The sequence below is a fragment of the Galeopterus variegatus genome, unplaced genomic scaffold (assembly GCF_000696425.1).
Source record: "Galeopterus variegatus unplaced genomic scaffold, G_variegatus-3.0.2 Scaffold3107, whole genome shotgun sequence".
Lineage (NCBI taxonomy): Eukaryota > Metazoa > Chordata > Mammalia > Dermoptera > Cynocephalidae > Galeopterus > Galeopterus variegatus.
The window spans coordinates 147,498-169,725 of record NW_007729218.1 but is presented as its reverse complement, the minus strand read 5'-3'; the positions used below and the strand labels follow the sequence as shown (position 1 = coordinate 169,725).

At 44.5% G+C, this 22,228-nt stretch overlaps 2 protein-coding genes across 2 annotated transcripts in view; both read left to right on the top strand.

The window, feature by feature from the left end:
* Positions 1–249: 249 nt before the first annotated feature.
* On the top strand, positions 250–4,287 carry RPLP0 (ribosomal protein, large, P0). Its single transcript, XM_008583971.1, has 8 exons — positions 250–318; positions 585–686; positions 1,616–1,791; positions 1,900–1,987; positions 2,099–2,245; positions 2,359–2,544; positions 3,539–3,679; positions 4,053–4,287. Exons 2-8 carry the CDS (start codon positions 633–635, stop codon positions 4,212–4,214), a joined length of 954 nt encoding a protein of 317 aa, XP_008582193.1. The 5' UTR covers positions 250–318; positions 585–632; the 3' UTR covers positions 4,215–4,287.
* Positions 4,288–15,282: 10,995 nt separating this feature from the next.
* GCN1L1 (GCN1 general control of amino-acid synthesis 1-like 1 (yeast)) overlaps positions 15,283–22,228 on the top strand; it is a 54,990-nt gene continuing 48,044 nt past the window's right edge. The window contains exons 1-7 of the mRNA XM_008583974.1: positions 15,283–15,287; positions 16,198–16,329; positions 16,993–17,101; positions 20,292–20,390; positions 20,482–20,616; positions 21,493–21,561; positions 21,686–21,794. Of these exons, the coding sequence (XP_008582196.1) occupies positions 15,283–15,287; positions 16,198–16,329; positions 16,993–17,101; positions 20,292–20,390; positions 20,482–20,616; positions 21,493–21,561; positions 21,686–21,794 (658 nt within the window). The remainder of the gene's footprint in view (positions 15,288–16,197; positions 16,330–16,992; positions 17,102–20,291; positions 20,391–20,481; positions 20,617–21,492; positions 21,562–21,685; positions 21,795–22,228) is intronic.

Genomic DNA, 22,228 nt, shown 5'->3' with positions numbered 1-22,228 from the left:
ACCAGGACTCAATTCGCAAACTGTAGCTCCTAGACAAAGGCAGCGCCAGTCCAGCCGGGGGCAGCAGCTCTCAGAGAGAGCCTCCAACACAAAGCAGCTTCTGCCTTCACTACCCTACTTAAAGGCGGTTTCCGTTTGGCTCGAGTGGCAGCGATGTCATCCAATGGTTGCCTACATCAGTTCGTCTCTGTTGGACGGGCAGCGGCACTAACCAATAGACAGGGTCGCTGGCCGTGGCTTCTGATTGGTCGCTTCGTTTACCTATAAAGTGCACTCGCCAGGGTGCGGCCCTCCTCTCTCCAGGCGTCCTCTTGAGAGGTTCGTGCTTTCTCCGTTTCCACTCGTGGGACCGGCGGTGGGAAGCATCAGGGTCTTTGGAAGCTCTTTGGATGGGGGCGGGGATTTGGGGGCCGTGGGATCCGGGCCTGTCTCGCCTGGGGCCTGGACTGCGGCTCGCGCTCCCCATGTGGTGGTGGCGACTGCCCCAGGCCGGGCGGTGCTCACGCGTGGTCCGTTGTGCATAGGCTACGGGCCGGGGAGTGGGTGTCGCGGTGACCAGGCTTGAGCTCCCTCTCTCCCCTCAGTGACATCGTCTTTAAACCCTGCGTGGCACTCCCTGACGCACCGCCGTGATGCCCAGGGAAGACAGGGCGACCTGGAAGTCCAACTACTTCCTTAAGATCATCGTAAGTGCGGGTTGGGTCGCGGCCGCTCATCATGCCTTGGCCCCGGGCGCCAATAGGGACAATCAGCTGCCGTGTGCTGAGCATCTGTTCGGTGCCAGGTACTGCATTAGGCCATTTGGGGCAATTCTCGTTCAATCTTAATTTCCCCACGTAGGTCCCCCCTGTTGCAGATAACCATGCTCAGGCAGATCAAATGACTCCTAAGATAGCATTCATACCGAGGTTTGATTGGCTTCCAAAACAGTGCATGTCATACTTTTACTCCTTTGTTTCCGTCTTTGAGAAGGTCTGAGGCAACTAGTGACTCATTGTAAGGAGGCAAATTGTTGCATATTTAGGGCTTGTTGGTCAAACTCAATGTCCGATGACTTTAATTTTGGATGGCCTTAGGGTGGGGGTTGGATCTTCCTTACTACTCTTCAGGCATTCAGCTGCATTGTAGAGCTTACTCTGTTATAGTCTCCCACATTTACCATGAAGGTTTTAGACACAGAAAACAAAAAAGAATTGTACAATAATCTGTAAATCCACAACCTAGATTTTGTACAAGTAATGTTTTGCTATATTTGCTTTATGTTGTGTTTTAGAAGCTATAAACCTAGCCCTTCCCTTGACCAGCTCATTTGGAACAGTTAATGCATCCATTTTAGTGAATCAGAAAGAAGCCTCATAATTGGGAAAAATTAAAAATAAAAACTAAGTAAAAGTTTAAGATATTTTTTGATTGAATGCAAGCAAATCATGATCAAATCTGGCAGTGTTACAACTCAGGTGGTTCCTAGTAGGAAGAATTGTTCCAATCTCAGTGACTTCAAAAGCATAGAATAAAAGGAGTGAGATGGAAATGAGTGATCATGGGCTTTGATTTCTCCTGACATTTTTTTCCTCTTTCCTCCTAAAATTTGCTTGTTTCTGGTTTGTTTTTGTAGCAACTTTTGGATGATTATCCAAAATGCTTCATTGTGGGAGCAGACAATGTGGGCTCCAAGCAGATGCAGCAGATCCGCATGTCCCTCCGAGGAAAGGCTGTGGTGCTGATGGGCAAGAACACCATGATGCGCAAAGCCATCCGAGGGCATCTGGAAAACAACCCAGCTCTGGAGAAGTCAGTCAATTCCCTGGGCAGCTTTGTCCTCTCTTCCTGGTGCCCTTCTCCCTTTTCCTGGAGAATAGTGCTGAATGGTGACTGTCTCCTGTAAACTTCTCTTTGTAGGCTGTTGCCTCATATCCGGGGCAATGTGGGCTTTGTGTTCACCAAGGAGGATCTCACTGAAATCAGGGACATGCTGCTGGCCAACAAGGTAAGGGGAGAATCAGGTTGGCCAAAGAGACGTTATTTTGACACCTTAAAGCAAAACTGACCATTCTCAGGTTGCATCAATGACTTTTCACTGTTCATTGTGTTTGTTCAGGTGCCAGCTGCCGCCCGTGCTGGTGCCATTGCCCCATGTGAAGTCACTGTGCCAGCCCAGAACACTGGTCTGGGGCCCGAGAAGACCTCCTTCTTCCAGGCTTTAGGCATCACCACTAAGATCTCCAGGGGCACCATTGAAATCCTGGTGAGTGGCTGTGGTTTGCCAGTGCTAGCCAGGCAAGCGGGGAGCTTATCTTGGAGGCCAGGTGCCTGCTGAATGTCCAGGTGTTATCTGCCCACTGTTGTCTTGTTCTTCAGAGTGATGTGCAGCTGATCAAGACTGGAGACAAAGTGGGAGCCAGTGAGGCCACACTGCTGAACATGTTGAACATCTCCCCCTTCTCCTTTGGGCTGATCATCCAGCAGGTGTTCGACAATGGTAGCATCTACAACCCTGAAGTGCTTGATATCACAGAGGATACTCTGCATTCTCGTTTCCTAGAGGTATGTGCTATCTAATCCAGCTCCCTCTTACATTATGGTTGAGCCCATGACAAGTGTCGGACCAATGCCTGGTTGCGATGCTTAAACTAGTTGTGTAACCAAGGACAGTTTAATCTACCTTTGTTTCCTCTTATGTAAAATCACAACAACAATATATGATTGTTGAAATATTTAATGAATTAAAGAGTAAAAAGCCTTAAAATAGTGCCAGGCATGTAGTAAGGGCTATTCTAGGGCCTGTGATAATAAGGTGAGATTTTAAGTAGTGTTATGAGAAAAATGAGGACAGTTTAATACATAAATGTTGGTATAACATTGCCAAATACCCTTTCTTGGGAGGACTGATTGTCCTTCTTGCTTAATATTGCCATTCAAATGTTTAAGTAATAAATAATGAAGATAGAAGATGTCATCCCTTTTTATTTTCTTGGACAAACAAATTGAAATTACTGTCTATGTACTCTATCTCCGTTTCCTTTTTGGAAGCCTCACTAGTGGGTGAAATTCACATCTGGAAATAGTGTTTTTCTTTTATGGAACACAATGGCTGTGTTAATAGTTTATATTTTTCACAAAACAGTGGTGGCTTTTGAAGTAAACACCATCGTTATGGTGTATAGAACACCCAGGTTTGGAATACAGAAGAAAAAAAAACATTTATAAATTGGTGGGTCTGAGTTGCTCTGTCATTTAGTGTGAGATGAAATGTCTCTTTTGAGACTGAGCTGCTAACCCAGGAAGTCTTGTCTGCCATGGGTTATTTCTCCTCATTGAGCTTTGCTAGGACTTCACTTTTATTTCTCTAAATATAAATTGGTGGGTCTGAGTTGCTCTGTCATTTAGTGTGAGATGAAATGTCTCTTTTGAGAATGAGCTGCTAACCCAGGAAGTCTTGTCTGCCATGGGTTATTTCTCCTCATTGAGCTTTGCTAGGACTTCACTTTTATTTCTCTAAAGTATCTCACCAAGAATGTAATCTTTCCCCTCTCCATAGGGTGTTCGCAACGTTGCCAGCGTTTGTCTGCAGATTGGTTACCCAACTGTGGCATCAGTACCCCATTCTATCATCAATGGGTACAAGCGGGTCCTGGCTTTGTCTGTGGAGACTGATTACACCTTCCCATTTGCTGAAAAGGTAAAAAGATCCTACCAGGACCATGGCGGGCCTGCAGCAGAGTGACAAATGGCAGCCTGATGAGTTAGTGTTTTTATAGTCATTTTACACAGAAGGTACATTCTCAAGACTATACTTGAGGTTGGGGGTAGGGGAGATGTGCTGTCACTTTAGAAGTGACAAGAGACCCAAAGAGGGGTTAATGGGCAAGAGCTGGGCCTTAGGGCCTCTCACAACCCTCTTACCAGGAGATGCACAAGCTGTCTTGCATGGGTCACTTCCTGATAGGAAAGGTTTCACTGGCTTGGACATTGGTGGTTAAACTGTACAAAGGCAAGAGGGCTGTGGGTAGTAGAGGTATGGATGACCATTTTGACCACTTCCCTTGCTTCAGGTCAAGGCCTTTTTGGCCGACCCATCTGCTTTTGTGGCTGCTGCCCCCGTGGCTGCTGCCACCACTGCTGCTCCTGCTGCTGCCGCAGCTCCAGCCAAGGTTGAAGCCAAGGAAGAGTCGGAGGAGTCGGACGAGGATTTGGGATTTGGTCTCTTCGACTGATCCCCCAAAAGCAACCTACTCAGCCAGGTTTATTTGCAAAACAAGGCAATAAAGGCTTCCTTCTCTTAAAAAAGTCTCTGAATCTTCATTTTGTACATTTTGAGGTTTATAGTGCTCTATGCTAGACAGTAAAATCATGGTAAAACCATAGAGCTTCATATTTGGGGTTGACATTTTGGTGGCCTCTTTGTATGTAAACGAAGCTACTGCTCTTCTAGTCTCCTATCCTTTTTCTAGACCCAGCTTTCTTACACTAGAATTATTCTTTCCATGTCCATCCGGCCGTTAACCTGGATCGCTCTAAGTTACATTGAGGTTTAATTTCAGTTGAGATATGCCAGAGTTCAGTCATAACAGAGCAGAGCTTTTTCAAACTGGGTGGTAGTCCAATTCATGAGTAGGTGGTGAGCGGTGTTTAGAGATAAAGCAACATCTGCTGAAAGAGGCGGTCTTGTGAATCTTGTACCTCATTTACAGATCTGTGTGCTGGGTCATGATGTATTTGTTGTAACTAGGTCTCTGTCAAAAGTCAAAGTCACTGCTGCAGTTGGCCTGTAGCTCACTCGGGAGAGTGCGGTGCTGATAACACCAAGGCCCCGGGTTCGGATCCCATATAGGGATGGCCGGTTCGCTCACTGGCTGAGCGTGGTTCTGACAACACCAAGTCAAGGGTTAAGATCCCCATACCGGTAATCTTTAAAAAAAAAAAAAAAAAAAAAAAGCCACTGCTGATAGAGGGCCAGCAACCAAGCTGTGGAGACCCCACTTTCTAAACTAGTCCACAGGGCAGCCACATCAGCACAATAAAATTCGGACAACTCTCCATGGGCCTTGAGACTCCTCCCCACCAGGCTCACCTCGGGGTGGTGGCTTTGACTCCCTACCTGGAGCAATCAGCGTTTCCCCAGGGCAGTGTCTTCCCTCGGCTCCCAAATACCTTCCCTGACCATGCCTACCTTTGTTTTCTAACCTTCCCCAAGTCGTCCCCCGCTAAATTACAAACTCTTTGAAGACGAGACTCGCTGCCGCCCTCCTTTTACTAAGTTCAGTTCCTGCCATGTAGGAAGCGACGCTTATAGTTTCTCTAAGGAATGTAGTCCTCAGGAAAGGCGCACATGGGGGTGTCCCGGCCGAATCTGCGGGCTCCAGTGGGTCGGCGGCTTACGGGGCGGTCGCACCGCGTTACAAATCCTAAAACCCTCGTCTCCCATGGGGCCAGGCCGAGAGGAAGCTGAAGGGCGGGCCTGATCGTCCCCAGCCCGCGGTCAGGCTGCCCGACTCGAAGCCCGGGCTACAGCGCAGCCATTCCGCCCCGAGGCGCCAGGCCCCAGGCCTGGCCCCAGCAGGCTCCTATCCTCGCCCTGCCGCGTGGGCCCCGCTGTGACCCGGAAGCGCTCCGGAAACGGTTCCGGAGTCAGCGCCGGCAGGATGGCGGCGGACACGCAGGTGAGGTGGGTGGCTGCAGGGCCAACGCGGCCGGCGACTGGGGGCGGATGGCGGCTGTCGGGCCTGACCGCTCTCGCCGCTTGGCCTAAGGGTGCAGGGGGTGGCGGCTGCCGATGGTGCAGCCCCGGGGCCGTCTCGGGCCGGCCCCTCACGGCTCCCGGCCCGCCCCGGCCCGGGCTGCTTAGACCGACCCCGGGCTCGAGGAGTCAGGGGCTCCGGTCTCGGCTTCGGCAGCTGGAGCCCAGAGGAACCCTCCCCCGACCCTGGAATTGCGGACGTTCACCTCTGAGAGTCCTCGCTCCATTTCTTCAAAACCCTCCGGCAGTGAGTCCCGAGCCTGCGCCGGGCCTTCCTTAAACGTTGTGTTCATTCAGTAGCTACTGTGTGCGAGGACTTAGAGGCATAATCTTGGATTGCGTGCAGATCGGAGTTTGAGTTCCCCGCTAGTCGATTTCTATGAGACGCTAGGCAAGTGACTTAACTCCGCCAAGTCTCAAGTCTTTTCATCTATAAAGTGGGGTTAAAATAATACTTACAGGGTGGTTGTGAACATTCAGTGAGATTAAGTAGGGCTCCACATATGTTGGTTAATGTTGTTAGATCCAGGGATAGATACAAGAACTGTCACTACCCAGGAAGAGTCTTATCACCTTTGAATGTTATCACTTGTGGGTACCTTGTAGTTCAGGAAGGACTTGGAAAAGTCTTTTTTCTCTACTCGAGCCTCCTTCGTAGCTCTGAGTGTTTTAATTTGAAAAGGCAATATTATGGGGAAAAGAGACAGGTGTCTAAAGGACAACTGGGAGGGGCCGGCCCTTGGCTTCTTCGGAAGAATGTGGCTGATAACACCAGGGCCGCGGGTTCAGATCGTATATAGGGATGGCTGGTTAGCTCACTGGGTGAGCGTGGTGCTGACAACACCAAGTCAAGGGTTAAGATCCCCTTACCGGTCATCTTTAAAGGAAAAAAAACAAAACAAAACAAAAAACAACTGGGCTCAGTTGGGTCTCCAGGTTGACTAGATTAATTGATTTTTATGTATAGGCCCTGAGGCCAGAGAGTGACCACTTAACCTGAACATTCAAAAGACATTTAGTGGGCGGCCCCGTTGCTCACTCGGGAGAGTGCGGCGCTGGGAGCGCCAGAGGCTGCGGGTTCGGACCCTGTATGGGGATGGCTCACTGGTTGAGCATGGTGCCGACAGCACCTTGCCGAGGGTTGCGATCCCCTTACCGGTCAAAAAAAAAAGACATTTAGTGAGGGTCTCCTGTACACGGTGCTGGTAATTTGTTTCAAGTTGTATCGTACTGACTTCTAGGAAGAAAAGTTTTTTAGTCTGTTGGGTATTTTTAGAGGGGGTTGAGGAATACACACTGAATGTGTAACATTAATACTCACTTGGGTGAAAGAATTTTCTCTCTAGAGCTGTGTTTTCCAGTATGGTAGCCACTAGCAACATGGCTATTTAATAGCCACTTGGCTACTTAAATTAGTTAAAATTAAATTAAAAATTAAGTTCTTTTTATTTTTTGTTTTGTTTTGTTGGTGTTGGGTTGGTGCAGGGATCCGAACCCGTGACCTTGGTGTTATAAGGCTGTGCTCAAAAATTCAGTTCTTCAGTTGCACTGACCACATTAGAATTCATGGAGCCATATGTGGTTAGTGGCTACTGTATGGGGCAGTGCAGAAGAGCATTTTCGTCATCATAGAAAGTTCCATTTGACAGTGCTAATCTAGAGAGACACCTGTGAACCTTAAAGCTGTTTGTATGAGAGCTCACCAACAAATGACTCCTTTGAAGGATCTTAGTGTGCTTTTCTTCAGTTTTGTTCTGACAGAGTTCTCAAGTGGGTAACATTCATTTTCTGATTAAGAAAAAGAAGAACCTTTGACCTGAAGAGCTCTTTCATTGTGAGAGAAACTATAGCCAGGAAATTAATATTATCATGTGGAAAGATAGCTATTTGGGAATTCTAGGTAGAGTGTGGATTGTATACAGGCATCTATTTTTACTATCTCCTCAAATTTCACTAAAATTAGTAAAGGGTGGAGGTTGGCCGGTTACCTCAGTTGTTTAGAGTGTGTTGTTATAACACCATGTTAAGGGTTTAGATCCCTGTACTGGCCAGCCACCAAAAAAAAAAAAATTAGTAAAGGGTTTAAAAAATAATCCCATAAGGATTGGGAGAGTGGGGAGCAAACAACAGCAGCAAACTTTTAGAAGCTAGAAAGTGAGGATAATAGACCCTGGGAAAATGAATCCTAAGCCAATAGTTAGGAAAGGTAAGAACCAACTTGATTTACATTGCAGATGTCTCTGAAAGTTGGGAATTGGTGGTACCTGCTAAACTTAGGAAATGAGAGGGAATGGGGAGGGGCTAAATCGAGGAGGACTGGTTGAAAGCCTGTTTCAGGTGCACATCCCTAGCTCTTTTCTTCCATACTAGCAAAAGACTAGAGGTTTTCTCCTTAGAGACTGTAAAGCAGAGGATCACTGCAGTGTGAGCACTAGTGTAGGGCCAATGTCCAAGGAAATCATCAAAATAATTCAAGAAACTTTCCCCTAACTGAAGGATGTGTTTCCAGACCAAAAGTGTTCAGCACAATAAAGGACATTGTTATGAAATTTTCAAACTCTGGACACAAAGAGAAGACCTCAGACGCTTCCAGGGAGAAAAATCAGGGCTCATTCAGAGGATCAAAAGTCAGAATGGCATTGGACTTTATAACTGCAACACAAAACTAGAACTCAATGGAGAAATGTCTCCAGTTTTCTGAAGGAATATGATTTCAACCTAGAGTTCTGTATCTAGACAAACTTAAGTCAAGTATGAGGCTAGAACATTTTCAGACTTACAAGGACTTCACAAAGTGGAAGATGTGCTTCACCCAAACGCAAGAAAGAATACATTTATAGGGTGATAACTGCACCCCAGCTGTAGAGGATCACCTGCCAATTTGAGGCAGGTCAAAAAACTGTGGGAGAGACTTCTTCAGGAATGTGGAATTTGATGAAATACCTGATCTGCCTAAACGTATTGGGATTTAGACAAATGGTAAAAAAAAAATTGGGGTTGAATTATTAATAACATATAAAACAAGGCAAACTGAAGTGAGGTGGGAAAGGGCAATTTTTAACTCCAGGGGAGTAAAAAAAAAGTTGGGCAGGATAAAAAATAGTTTATTAAATGGAAGTTGAATACTATTTACATTATAATGTAAACGCTGATTATTGAGCTAGTCCATATTATGAAACTGGAGATTTATATTGAGGAAACAGGGAGGGTGTGTGGTGGGATTGGAGAAGGAAAGATAGCTGTGGTCGAAAGGCAATAAAACTGAAAAATTGGGAAGTACCAACACAAACATGTTACCTCCATACTTATAGAGGTAACTACAAAAATATCAGTCAGAAGGGGAGTGAGGGCAAGGGACTGGTTTTCATAGCAGGCCTCCAGAACTCTTAGACTTTGACTCTCTTGGACTTTGACTCTTTAATTATGTGCATATCTATAACTATAAAAACAAAAGACATTCCTAAGTATGTGATGTTATTAAAAAAAGACACTTTAAAGTTAAAACAATAAATCATTTATGTAGAAGACAGCTTTGAACATCAGTTTATTCACTGCCAGTAGAATTGTGGCAGGGATTTAAACATATAAGAAAAACTTCAGCATTATTTTATTTCTCTGTGCACTCTTATGCTACAAATAATGGCTGCCTGTGAAAAACCCTCAGAAGAAAAAGATGACACCCATGCATTGGTTATATGAGTCTTATTCCCTGGTCTGCTGCTCATGAATCCATAACCTGCCCACGTTGTAGCTTGTAGGATATTTCTTAGGAGCAGATTTTTAGGAATATTTGCAAACTGCTTCGCTCCCTGGGTGTTATGCGCTTATGTCCCTATTCAGGGGACTGCAAGTTGTGGTAACTGTGATAGCTGTTGAAAGCCATCGACACTTGTTAACGTCGTTTTATAGACCTGTTTGGTTTCAGGTTTAGTTTCTTTTTTTTTTTTTTTTTTGTATTGAAATATAAAATTTTATTGTAGTTAAAAATAATAGACTGTCTAAATGATCCAAAGGATAAAAAAAAAGTTGATCCAAAGGATAAAAAAAAGTTATTTTCATTCTTGAGCATTGGTCTGGATATCAGGCAAACCCTTAAATGATGAATGGAAGAGATGATTTTTTATCAAATTGATAAAATTAATACTCTATAAAGTAATATTTCTAATATTTAATATTCTGTGACTCAAATAATGGCTTTTAATTTACTATATGTACTTTATGTATATGAATTAAATTTTATCTATCTATTTATTTATTTTGTTTAAATTTTATTTTATTTTGTCAATATACAACGTGTTTGATTATTGTGGCCCATTACCAAAACCTCCCTCCCTCAGGTTTATTTTCAAAAATGCAGGTGCTGTGGCTCTTGACTCTACTCTGAGCAGTGACTTCCCCTTGGAGTTGGTTCCTTCATCACCTCTAAGATGGGGATATCGGCCTTGGTGCCGATCATAGTCCCAAAAGATACAATCACTAATCCTGGATGTTGAAATCCCTAAAGTCTAAAATCCTGAACATCATAATCCCGAAAGATAAAAATCCTGAAAATATAATTCAGGAGAAAATAAATTTTAAAAAATCCTTAAAAGACATTTATTTACAAAAAAGAAAACAACATTTATTTATTTATTTTTTGGCAACTGACTGGTATAGGGATCTGAACCCTTGACCTTGGTGTTAACACCATACTCTAGCCAACTGAGCTAACTGACCTGCCCTCTTTACATTTTTAAAAGGAGATTTCTTTCGGAAACATACAAAAACATGATCAAACAGTTCACTTCATAGGCCACTTTACACAATAAAGTAGGCTTTACACAATAATATTTTTGCAAGCATAAACACTTAGGTATACTAATGACGGTCACACAGGTACAATGGTTATGAGCAAACGAACCATATTCATAAAGAAATACATCAAAAAACAAAATGCATAGGGCCGGCCCGGTGGCGCACTGCTACAGTGCGCCGCTTGGGAGCGCAGTGGCGCTCCCGTTGAGGGTTCGGATCCCACATACAGACCGGTTCCCGCTCACTGGCTGAGCGAGGTGTGGGAGCAACACCGAGGGTTGCGATCCCGTTGCCGGTCCCGGTCCGGTACGGGCACGACACTGAGGGTTGTGATCCGTTGCCGGACACGAAAAAAGACAAAAAAGAAAAAAAAAAATTGCATAAATGCTTATCACTATGGTTGGTAATGGTGCGCATGCAGCTTTATAACTGTGGTCATCTGAAATACCTAAGTATTAGGACAACCAAGTTTTTTGATGAGATGGATCAAAAACTGCCATGAGGGCTGGCCGGTTAGCTCACTTGGGAGAGCATGGTGCAGGTAACACCAGGACCAAGAGTTTGGATGCCCTTACTGGCCAGCTACCAAAAACAAAAACACACACAAAAAAACTCTGAAGTGTACAATTCAGTGGTAAGGGCTGGCTGGTTAGCTTACTTGGTTAGACTGTGGTATTATAACACCAAGGTCAAGGGTTTGGATCCCTGAACTGCTAGCATCCAAAACAAAAAAAACCCTCAAAACCAAGACTGGAGTCACTCAAAGAGCTGAGATCTCAAGAAATTTTATCTTTCACAGATGCAGATGTACAAAAAGGACATCTCTCACTTATTGAAGAAGTTGCAACATTTTTATGTACATGCACCTAAAATTAAGTCCACAAGTTCACCTCTTGTCGACTGGGGACCCATATGCATGTCCTAAACCATACTTAATTTCCAAATAAAGACAAGATAGTAGTTCCACCTTACATGATGCAATTAATGTGATGCAGCTATTCTGTGTACAACTGAAAATGCACTAATCCCTTCCCCAGAATTTGGCTTTCAGGATTTCAACATTCAGGATTTTAATCTTTTGGGATTGTGATTTTTGGGATTTTAGGTGTTAGGGATTTTAGATTTTAGGGATTTTGATCTTTCAGGATTTCAACATTCGGGATTGTGGCATTTAAGATTGTGTCTTTTGGGATTATGGCCCAAACCTGGCCCTCACTAGATTTTGGTTTGTTTTGAAGGATATTTTTTGTCCAGAGGTTTTTGCCTTTTTGCTCAAGTGTAAGTAAGGTACATTGGTTGATTGGATTAAAGCAGTACATCTCAACTGGGGTGATTTTTCGCCCCAGGAGAAATTTGACAATGGAGACAATTTTGATTATCACAAGTAAGATGGGAGGGAGTGGGCTGCTAATGGCATCTAGTGGGTAGAGACCAGTAATACTACTCAAAATCTTACAATATGTAAAGATAGCCTCCCATATCAAAGAAGGATCCAATCCAAAATGTCAGTAGTACAGAGGTTGAGAAACTCTGGGTTAGAGAGATTTTCACTGAATTCTGTACCCTTCCTTCCCCAACATGCACACTCACACACTCACACACTTACACTCATTGTTTTATAGTTTGATGAAATTTTCTCTTTGGGCTTGGCCTTCACAGGTTTCCGAGACACTAAAGCGTTTTGCAGGGAAAGTGACAACAGCCAGTGTGAAGGAACGGAGAGAAATCCTCAGTGAACTGGGGAAGTGTGTTGCTGGAAAAGGTACTTATTTTCCATCCATATAACCTGGACATTATTCCATTTCAAAAATAAATTGGGTTCTCTCTTTAGAACTGTGGCCTTTTCTCCTCCTTGCCCTAATTCTTCACTTTCTTTCCTTGTAATGCTCATTGAAACAGTTGAAACATTTGGGTTAGTGGAGAGTTTATCCATTCAACTGCCAGAGCTTTTACAGTCTTCACCATTTTGATTGGAAACATTTTTAAAAGATACCAACAATCTTTCTTGAGTAATATACTGGGTGTGAAAACCTTTTGTTTATGACTTGGGGTGCCATTTTTCCCAATCTGTGTTCCGTGGAAGTCAGCAAAATGGTAACAGGTGATTGGCCAATAAGGGATTCAATGATCATATAAGTTTGGGAGATTGTTTTCTAATGTCCTCTTGGAACATTCACAGAGTGTTTTAACTTTTTTAAAAGGTGTTTTAACTGTATTAAGCTTTCTTTAATCCAGTATTTTCTGTGAACCTCTTTTATGCTGAAAATCTGGTCAGGGTCTAGGGAACATATTTTGGGAAAAGCTGAGCACATCTCGTTGTCCTGATCCTGTACCATAACCAAGGGATATTCCTATGACCTTTGGGAGTGTGTATGGCGATTTTGCCTTCATTCGATAACTCCTAATTAGTTTTTTGAGTTTCCTTTTGGTATTTTTGTTTTTACTACTGCATTGATTCTCAAAGTGTGGTCCCTAGACTTGAGGCATCAGCATCAGGATGAGCATCACCTCAGAAATTGTTAGATAAATTCTCAGCTCCATCCCAGCAACTCAGATTCAGAAACCCTGGGGGTGGAGCTCAGAATCTGTGTTTTACGAGCCCTCTAGGTGATTCTTTTGTTTGCTAAAGTTTGAGAACCAGGCATATAGAGTTGGGTCTTCCTTTCTGTCTGCTTTCATTTTTTTTTTTTTTTTTTTTTTTTTTTTTTGACGCTGGCCAGTGTGGGGATCTGAACTCTCAACCTTGGTGTTATAGCACTGCACTCTAACTGGCCTGCTTTCACTTGTTATTCCTACTACTCTTCTACCCAAGTTCTCATTTGCAGCCTCTGACCTACCGTCACCTGGGTAACATACCCAAGCTTGTTAAAGTTGTGTGTAAATGAAATAAATTTCTATTTGTGAGCTTCTAAGAGATTCTCCTGTGTATTAATGCTTTAATGTGTGAGTTCTGTGGCATCCTCAAAGGTCTTTCTGGTCACCTCAACAGAATTCTAGGTAGAAAAGGCAGCCATGTGACAAAATACTAGCTGTACACACTTGCTAAACCATGGTGATTGACTCCCTGCTAAATAATTGCTGAATACTATACTCCCTCCACCCCCCGTTTTATGGAGTAAGGAGTTTGATTCGTGTCGGTGAAGTTTAAATACTCAGGACCTTTTGAAGGTGATTTTACTTTTCAGTCATCCTGAAATTCTACAAGTCAGGGTGAATTGTATTTGTAAAGTGCTTAGTAGCCTTTGAGTGCAAGTTGATGGTGGAAAGTTAACTACCTCCTTCATGAAATTGTTAATTCTTAATTTTTAAATTTTCTGAGTCTAAGGAGGGGCTATTGAATATTGATAATTATTCTGGCCTCACCCCAAAGGTGGGGTGAGATATTTTCTGCCAGGCTAAGTTGAGGACTTTCTCAGAGCTGGCTAACCATGGAGGCAGTTGGTCCACATGGCTCAGCTCAGCCTGGCCCTGAGGCTTCTGAGGCCTCTCTGCTGCTCTCCTCAATCCTGCCTCCATATACTTGAATGCTGAGACTCGCTGATGTAGCGGGTCTCCTTTGATTTGTCTAGTCACAGGCCTTTAGTGCAGCAGTCAGAGATGAAGGGCTCAGACGGGCTCTGTGTTCCAGCCATGGTTCTGGTGCTTACAGGCAGTGTGACCTGCTTCAAGTTACTTCACCTCCCTAAGCCTGTCTCCTTGCTTTGAACTTGGAGACAGTCAGAGATGAAGGGCTCAGACGGGCTCTGTGTTCCAGCCATGGTTCTGGTGCTTACAGGCTGTGTGACCTGCTTCAAGTTACTTCACCTCCCTAAGCCTGTCTCCTTGCTTTGAACTTGGAGACAGCAGTAGTACCTCCCTCGTGGGTTGATGTGAGGAGTAAATGAGAACATACCTGGATGGTGTTTGACACACTGCCTGGCTATGGTAAGCTTGCAGTGTACAAGTATATTAGCAGTTATTGTTGCTGTTCTGCTAGCCACAGTCTGTTTCTGGCCCCAGTCACTCTTTTCCTCAGTTACTAAAATAGCCCCAAATCAGATGGACCAACACAGTATTCAGGACCTGGGGAAACTGGGTCCCTGCACCTTAGTCATTTTCCCTCCATCATTTGGGTGCCTGAAGTGTGAGGAACTGTGCAAGCCCTTCGTGGGCTTTTTGCCCTTGGGTGCCTCCCACACGAGTGTCTTACACTGCAGGCTCAATTACCCCCTACTCAGGGTTTCTTACTTCTGTCAACATGCTTCAGTCTGGCATGCAGCACTTGTCCCAGGTTGGCTTTCCAATGTTATTGAGCACTCTTATTCATCTGAACTGTCTGTTTCACTCTGGCTGGCCTGCTTGAATCCCTGCTATTTGGTTTCTTCATCTTAAAATGGACTAAACAGTGCCCACCTTATATGGATTAAATGAGTTAATGTGTGTGAAAGGCTTAGAGCAAGGCCTGCACCTGTAAGCACTAATTAAGCACTGGCTGTTTATAGTCCTTCTCCTTTTCTTCTTCATGTGTCCTTAATAGGCATTATGCGTTTTTAGTCCTGCACTTTTGCTCATGTTGCTAACACTACTCAGTACATACTTCCCTCTCATTCCATTTTTCCATGACCTACTAATTTGTTAGACCAAACTTATGTGACCTTCAAATTTTTTGGAAACCACTCCAGTTACAGGTGCTTTTCCCTTATATGGTCCCTCAGTACTTTAATTTTATACTATTTTTTAAACTGTTTATTGCAATATCAAGAAAGGTACACATGTTGTAAGCAGACAGCTCACTGAATCATCACAAACTAAATAACACACACATGTAACCAGCACCCAGATCAAGAAGTAAAGTAGTTCAGTATTCCAGAACCTCCACTTGATAGCACATGAGATTTTGAGGCCACTTGTATTGCTTTAGTTTGATTCATTTAGCAAATGACTACTCGAGGCTTTTCTAGCCTCTTACCAAGTGTTTTCCTAGGGTTCTATTTTGTTGTTACTTTTTTTTCTTGGGGGTTCTATCTCAAACATTCGGGGAGTGGCCAGTGAGCCTAGGTCATGTCTAACAGAATGCCTGGCTCAATCAGATACCACATTGTTTTTATTGACCAGTCTGTGTGTAATCTTTGGTTTCAGATCTGCCAGAGGGAGCAGTGAAAGGGCTCTGCAAATTATTCTGCTTGACTCTGCATCGATACAGGTGAATCACAACCAAAGGGTAGTGGTTAGAGCCTAGGTCCAAATCTGGGCTGTATCCTTTCTAGCTATTGGGTCCTGGGCAAGTTACATAACTTTTCTGAGCCTCACTTTCCCCACTTGCAGAATGGTGATGATGGTATCTTCTACTTCATGTGGTTCCTACCAAGTATAAAGTGCCTGGAACAGTGCCTTCTGTGTCATGAGTACTTAGTATGTGTAGTTGTCATTAGTCGTAAACGTAAAAGCAGTTGGCCTAGTTTGAGGCCCTTGTAGGTGCACCATAAATGTAGGTGTTGCCCTTACACCCTTAATGGCTTGTTTGCCCTTATCAGCTACTTATAGAACTGTGGAATGATGTATGAGTTTATCTAGTTATTTCCTAATCCCATTGTCTATGATCCACTGGAATACAGCACTTGGCCTAAGCAGCCTCTCCCTTTCCCCAAATCCACATGTTCACCTTTCCCCTTCCTTTCTCCCCTTAGAGATGCAGCCTCCCGCAGGGCCCTGCAGGTAGCCATCCAGCAGTTGGCTGAGGCCCAGCCAGAAGCCACTGCTAAGAACCTCCTGCACTCTCTGCAGTCTTCAGGCATTGGCTCCAAAGCGGGTGTTCCCAGGTAAGAGGTGGAAATCATGGCTTCCCGGGGATTGGTGGAGTCCTTCTCAGGAGGAGCTGGTACAGATGAGCCCTGCCAAGCAAGTGTGTGTGTGCCTGGTTCTTTCCCCTTTGCACTCTGAGTGGCACCTGTGATCTGCCTCTGAACAGAGAGAGGAGCTAGTATGGCAAGCTCAGTGGAGAAAACCACTTTCCTGAGGAGCAGGGTTGGGAAACCAGTGGAAACAAGGCCATTTTGAAGGGAAACAATAGCCCACCAGGCACTGAACGGGGGAAATCATCTTTTTGTTATTATAGTTGTTAGTGCCAAGAGATGGGAGTTTGACTAATAAGGCATGGACTCCTTGTACTGAATGGTCACAGATTTTTTCGTGTGTTTCTTTCTTTTTTTTTTTTTTTTTTTTGGTGGCTGGCTGGCATGGAGATCCAAACCTGTGACCTTGGTGTTATAAAGCTGCGCTGTAACCAACTAAGCTAACTGACCAACCCTTGAATTGTCACAGATGATTTGTGGGGAATGAGTTTCAAGTTCTGCCTCATTAGGTCAAAGGAGGGTCCTACATACCTGGCCATGCCTTGCCTTGTGGTGAGTGAGTGTCCTCAAGATGGAGGCTGCTGCTCTGCACTCACCGCTTCCTTCTCTTCCCTCCCATTCCCTCCACAGTAAGAGCAGTGGCTCGGCCGCTTTGCTGGCCCTGACCTGGACCTGCCTTCTGGTGCACATTGTCTTTCCCTTGAAAGCCAAGCGGCAAGGAGACACCTGGAACAAACTGGTAGGTTGCCTGGGATTTTGGAATAGTGAGGGGCAGCTGTCTGCACAGGGTTAGTGTGTGTTTAGGTGTGTTCTCTGTGCCAAGTGCTCTTCTAGCAGCTGGGTGACAAGGCACCTTGAATCGTCCTGAGACGTGACTTTCGTGGATGGGCCTGAGCACAACATAATCACATCCCTTGTTTGTTAAGTATATTTGAGCATCTCTGTGTCAGGCTTGGTGCTAAGCACAGGTAATACAGTGAGGAACAAGAGAAATGTGGCCCTGCCTTCATGGCATGTGTGGAAGATATGGCAGGCCAGAGTGAGGAAGACAGCTAAAATGCAAGGAAAGCAGAAAATACAACAATGTCAGTCATTTTGTTTTTTTCTGGCTAATCATTCCTTTCCCTGCATTTGGAGTTCAGTGTTGAACTGGCTAATGGAATGGAATTCTTGCTATGGGTCCTTAAATTCTCCTCTCATTCTCTGCCTGTTCCTTCCACATTCCCTGCTTTTCCCCATGTCTGCTACTGAGAGATGCCTAATAGGCCAGATTGGGAGGTTCTTTTGCATGTCTAGATATGCTTAGTGGCAGTCAGGAGGAGTGGTTTTATGGTTTAGTGAAAAAGAGTCTGAGGATCCTGGTGTGGATATGATTCTCGACTTGAAATTTGTACGAGTTACTTAACTTCTGAGCCTGTTTCCTCATCTGCAACATGAAAAAAGTACCACCCACCTCATCCATCACAAAGAGTTGTCATAAAGATGGGCTTAGTTGAGGTGTGTGAAATGGCTGTAGAAACTGTAGAGTGCCATGCAGGTAGGTGTAAATAACGAGTTGCATTAGAAACTGTAAGCACCTCTCCGTGAAGCATTCAGCTAGTTAGACAAATAGGTGGCCCCATCCTTGGGAGCTTATCCAGCACACCTCTGGGGACAGCCATGGAATGGCCATCAGCGATTGATCGATGTTGGATTAGAACATTGAGATCTCTCAGGGTGTGGATATACCGGAATTGATGCAAGCTGGGACTCTCCTGGACCCCCTTCAGAGTGTGGGTTTCACTATTATCAAAAGGCCTTCTTGTAAGATGGTTTATCACGGGCAAGTTCATTGGCTTATCTCCAGTGAATTCTTATAACCATTATCTGAGATAAGCCAGTCTGCTTGTGGGTAGTGGGTGGAAGAGGTCAACCCTAGAGTGTTGTGTTTATGGGACAGAATGCATCAGGGGCGTGAGACTATGTTATTTATTTTCTGTATCTTGAATCTGGGTTTTTCCTTTGGTGGTCACTGATTTTGATCATACACCTAGGCTGTAGCTCACTTAGTTGCTCAAGTATTTGTTGAGGGCCTCTTATGTGCCGGGCGCTGTTCTAGGAGCTGGGGCTAAGGCAGTAAGTAAGACAGAGGAGTACCTTGTTTGCACGGAGCTTATGTTCTTGTGGAGAAGACAGACAAAAAACTTGTCCACAAACAAACAGTATACCATGAAGTAGTGCTGAAGAAAAGCAAGGTGGGAGAATAGAGAGAGAGTGGTGGAGGGTGATGGTGGCATCATGTGATGAGAGTGAACAAGCCCAGATCAAGGGTTAGAACATTCCAGGGAGAGTGAATAGCAATATAGTTCTGAATGGAATATCAACAAACTTAAAAAACTATTTCAATTTTTAAAAAAAAGTTCAAAATTCAATAGGTATAGAAGGATATACTAGTTTCCCTCCCACCCCTGACTCTAGCCATCTTGGTCCCTTCTATTACTAGTTTCTTTCTTTTTTTGGCTGGCTGGTATGGGGATCCATATTACTAGTTCTTTCTTTTTTTAAAAAAAAGATGACTGGTAAGGGGATCTTAACCCTTGACTTGGTGTTGTCAGCACCACGGTCAGCCAGTGAGCTAACTGACCATCCCTATATAGGATCCAAACCCATGGCCCTGGTGTTATCAGCACTGCACTCTCCCAAGTGAGCCATGGGCTGGCCCTCATATTACTAGTTCTTATCTGTATAGATATGTTCTCGGTATATATGACCAGATAGTTTTTTTATATAACTGATAATACACCATACATACTTTGTTCTTTCACCTTGTTTTTTTCTTTAGCCAGCCTTGGAATTTGTTCCAGTGTAGTATATAAGGACTTTCTCATTCTCGATGATGTTTACTAATCATTTGAGTGGATGTAACACAGTATATATAACTGTCGATGGCTATTTATGTTGTTCACAAAGTGTAGTATATAAGGACTTTCTCATTCTCGATGATGTTTACTAATCATTTGAGTGGATGTACCACAGTATATATAACTGTCGATGGCTATTTATGTTGTTCACATCTTTTTTTTTTTTAAAGATGACCGGTAAGGGGATCTCAACCCTTGACTTGGTGTTGTCAGCACCATGCTTACCCGGTGAGCAAACCGGCCATCCCTATATGGGATCGGAACCCGTGGCCTTGGTGTTATCAGCACCGCACTCTCCCGAGTGAGCCACAGGCCGGCCCCACAATCTTTTATTATTACAAACAATACTGTAATGAGTAACCTTGAACATATGCCATTTTGTACATATACAAATATAATTCAGCAGCATTGACTTCACAAACATATTCCTTTTTTCAAGGTAGCAATTCACACTGTCCACCAGTGACCTTGCGTGTATGTGGCATTTAAAGTCTCTGAGGTTTTTTAGTTGAGCACCTATTTTGTGCTTCTCTGGGTTGGACAGTGAGCTCCAAGCAGTCTGGAATCACCATATCAAGCTTCACTTCCATATCTACAGTCCTTAGCATAGTGCCTGTCGTTTAGTCAGTGTTCCAGTAAGTATTTCTGGAATTAATGAGGGCCAAGTCAAGGCAGGCAAATATATGAAACAAGACCCTGTTCTTTTCCTGCATGGCACTTACCTCACTGAAATAATATATTCCTTTTTGTGTTTATTGCTTAATATCTTTTTCTCCCTCTGGACTATAAGGTGCGTGGAAGCGGGGACTATGTTTGTCTTGTTTCTCATGTATCTTCATTGTCTGACTCATTAAAGGACAGGGCTAAGTGTCAGTGAAATGAAGAGGATCTGGCTGGAATTGAGTGGGAGAGGCCTAGTGGAGATAAGCCAGGATCTAGAGGGCTGACGAAGGTGTCTGGCAGGCTGCAAGGGCCACAGGACCCCACTCCCATGTCACATCTTACCTGATCCTTTCCTGGTCCTTGCAGGTGGAGGTCCAATGCCTGCTCCTGCTGGAGGTGCTGGGTGGCTCCCACAAGCATGCTGTGGACGGTGCAGTGAAGAAGCTCACGAAGCTATGGAAAGAGGTGACAGGAACCGGTGGGGATGGTAGGCATTCCTTTTTCTGCGCCACCCTCAGTGTCTTCTGGTAAAGCTGCCCTACGCTTCTCTCTTCAGAACCCTGGGCTGGTGGAGCAGTACTTGTCAGCCATTCTCAGCCTAGAACCCCACCAGAGCTATGCTGGCATGCTGGGGCTGCTGGTGCAGTTCTGCACAAGCCACAAGGAAATGGATGTGGTCAACCGGCACAAGGCAAGTACCAGGGCATTGACCGTGGGTTTGCCACTTTGTGGACTCCTTGGAGGGAAAGAGTGGGAACTTGCTTTGCTCTGGTAGCCCCAGCTTCTGGTTTCATCTCAAACCTGTTGGTTTTCTCACATGAAACCCTTGCCTTTTGCCATGATATATGAACTTTAAGGAGGTGGAAAGTTTTCCATCAGTCCTGGCGTAGAGTGAATCCTGGCATAGTTATTGGGATAGTAGTTTGCTTGTTTGTGCAGTCATGTATTCAGCCCAGTTGAGCAGCTGCTGTGTGCCAAGCACTATGCCAGGTGTTGGGATACAGCAGTGAGCAAGAGAGCTATATCCCCCGCCCCTGTGGAACTAAGTTTGAGAAAGAATATGACATTACATAGAGAATCATCTAGTTAATTATAACTGTGATAAGCACCAGGAAGGAAAGCATGAAGCTGTGATACTCTGCAATAGGGGACCTGATTTGGGCTGTGGGTCAGGGAACACTTGTCTCTAATGAAGGAACTTTAAGAGGGAAGAGGAGTTAGCAAGATCAAGAGATGAGGAAGAACATATGGGCAGAAAAAGCAGCCTGTGGGAAGGAATGTGCAGGAAGTGAGTGGGCTAGAGAGGTGGAAGATGTAGCTGGGGCTGATTATCAGGCAGGGCCTTATAAGCCATGCCCAGGACTTTGGACTTTATCCTGGGAGTCACGGAGAGCCATAGAAAGATTTTAAATGGGATGGCATGATAAATGGGACCTCTGTGCTTAATACAGTGAACTTTGGGGCATTGGTTTCTATTTTTTGGAGGCACTCCTGCTAGAGAAACCTCTTAGGCGGGTGATCAGGTACTTCAGAATGTCAGGATCTAACCAATCTTTGTGTTCTCTAGAGTGCGCTGCTGGATTTTTATATGAAGAACATCCTGATGAGCAAAGTAAAGCCTCAGAAGTACCTACTGGTGAGTGAGAGGCAGGCCTTGTCTGGACAGCTAAATGCGATTTTAAATTCTGGAATTCTGAACTGTCCTCTATTCCTGGTCTGTTCCCATGAGGGCTGGGTGCCTGACTCCTTTCTCTTTGTAGGATAACTGTGCCCCTATGCTCCGATACATGTCCCACTCGGAATTTAAGGATCTGATACTGCCCACCATACAGAAGTCCTTACTGAGGAGTCCAGAGAATGTTATTGAAAGTAGGTTGCTGCCAAACAGGACAGTGGGAGGGAGACAAGTTGCCTTATAAGTTCTATTCCTGGTACTTGGCAGCAGGAAACATGTGTGCTGGTGTTGCGGGAGGGGTGGGGAGTGTATTCACTGTTTACCTTGTTGGGAGACGGATCCTTTTGAGATTATGTTGAAAGTCGTAGGCCCTCTTCCTAGAAGAATGCCCCAAAGTATGTCCACTTAGAATACTGTATATAATTTTAGGGGATCAAGAACCTTCTGGAGACCATTCAGATTATGAACCTCTTCTCTAGATAGTTTGAACTTAGTGTGGAGGTGGCACTTGAAACCATGGGATATGAGGGTTGAGTCTCTCTCCCTACTTATCTTGATAAAATGTGTTGGTGGAATGTTGGAAGGATAATTTTTTGCTGGTTGGGATGGGGCAGTATACAGCTTTTTG

Coding starts and splice junctions, on each gene's coding strand:
- RPLP0 (XM_008583971.1), top strand. CDS start 633: ATGCCCAGGGAAGACAGGGCGACCTGGAAGTCCAACTACTTCCTTAAG. Junction 1,792..1,899: donor AACAACCCAGCTCTGGAGAA/GTCAGTCAATTC, acceptor TTCTCTTTGTAG/GCTGTTGCCTCATATCCGGG. Junction 3,680..4,052: donor CCTTCCCATTTGCTGAAAAG/GTAAAAAGATCC, acceptor CCCTTGCTTCAG/GTCAAGGCCTTTTTGGCCGA.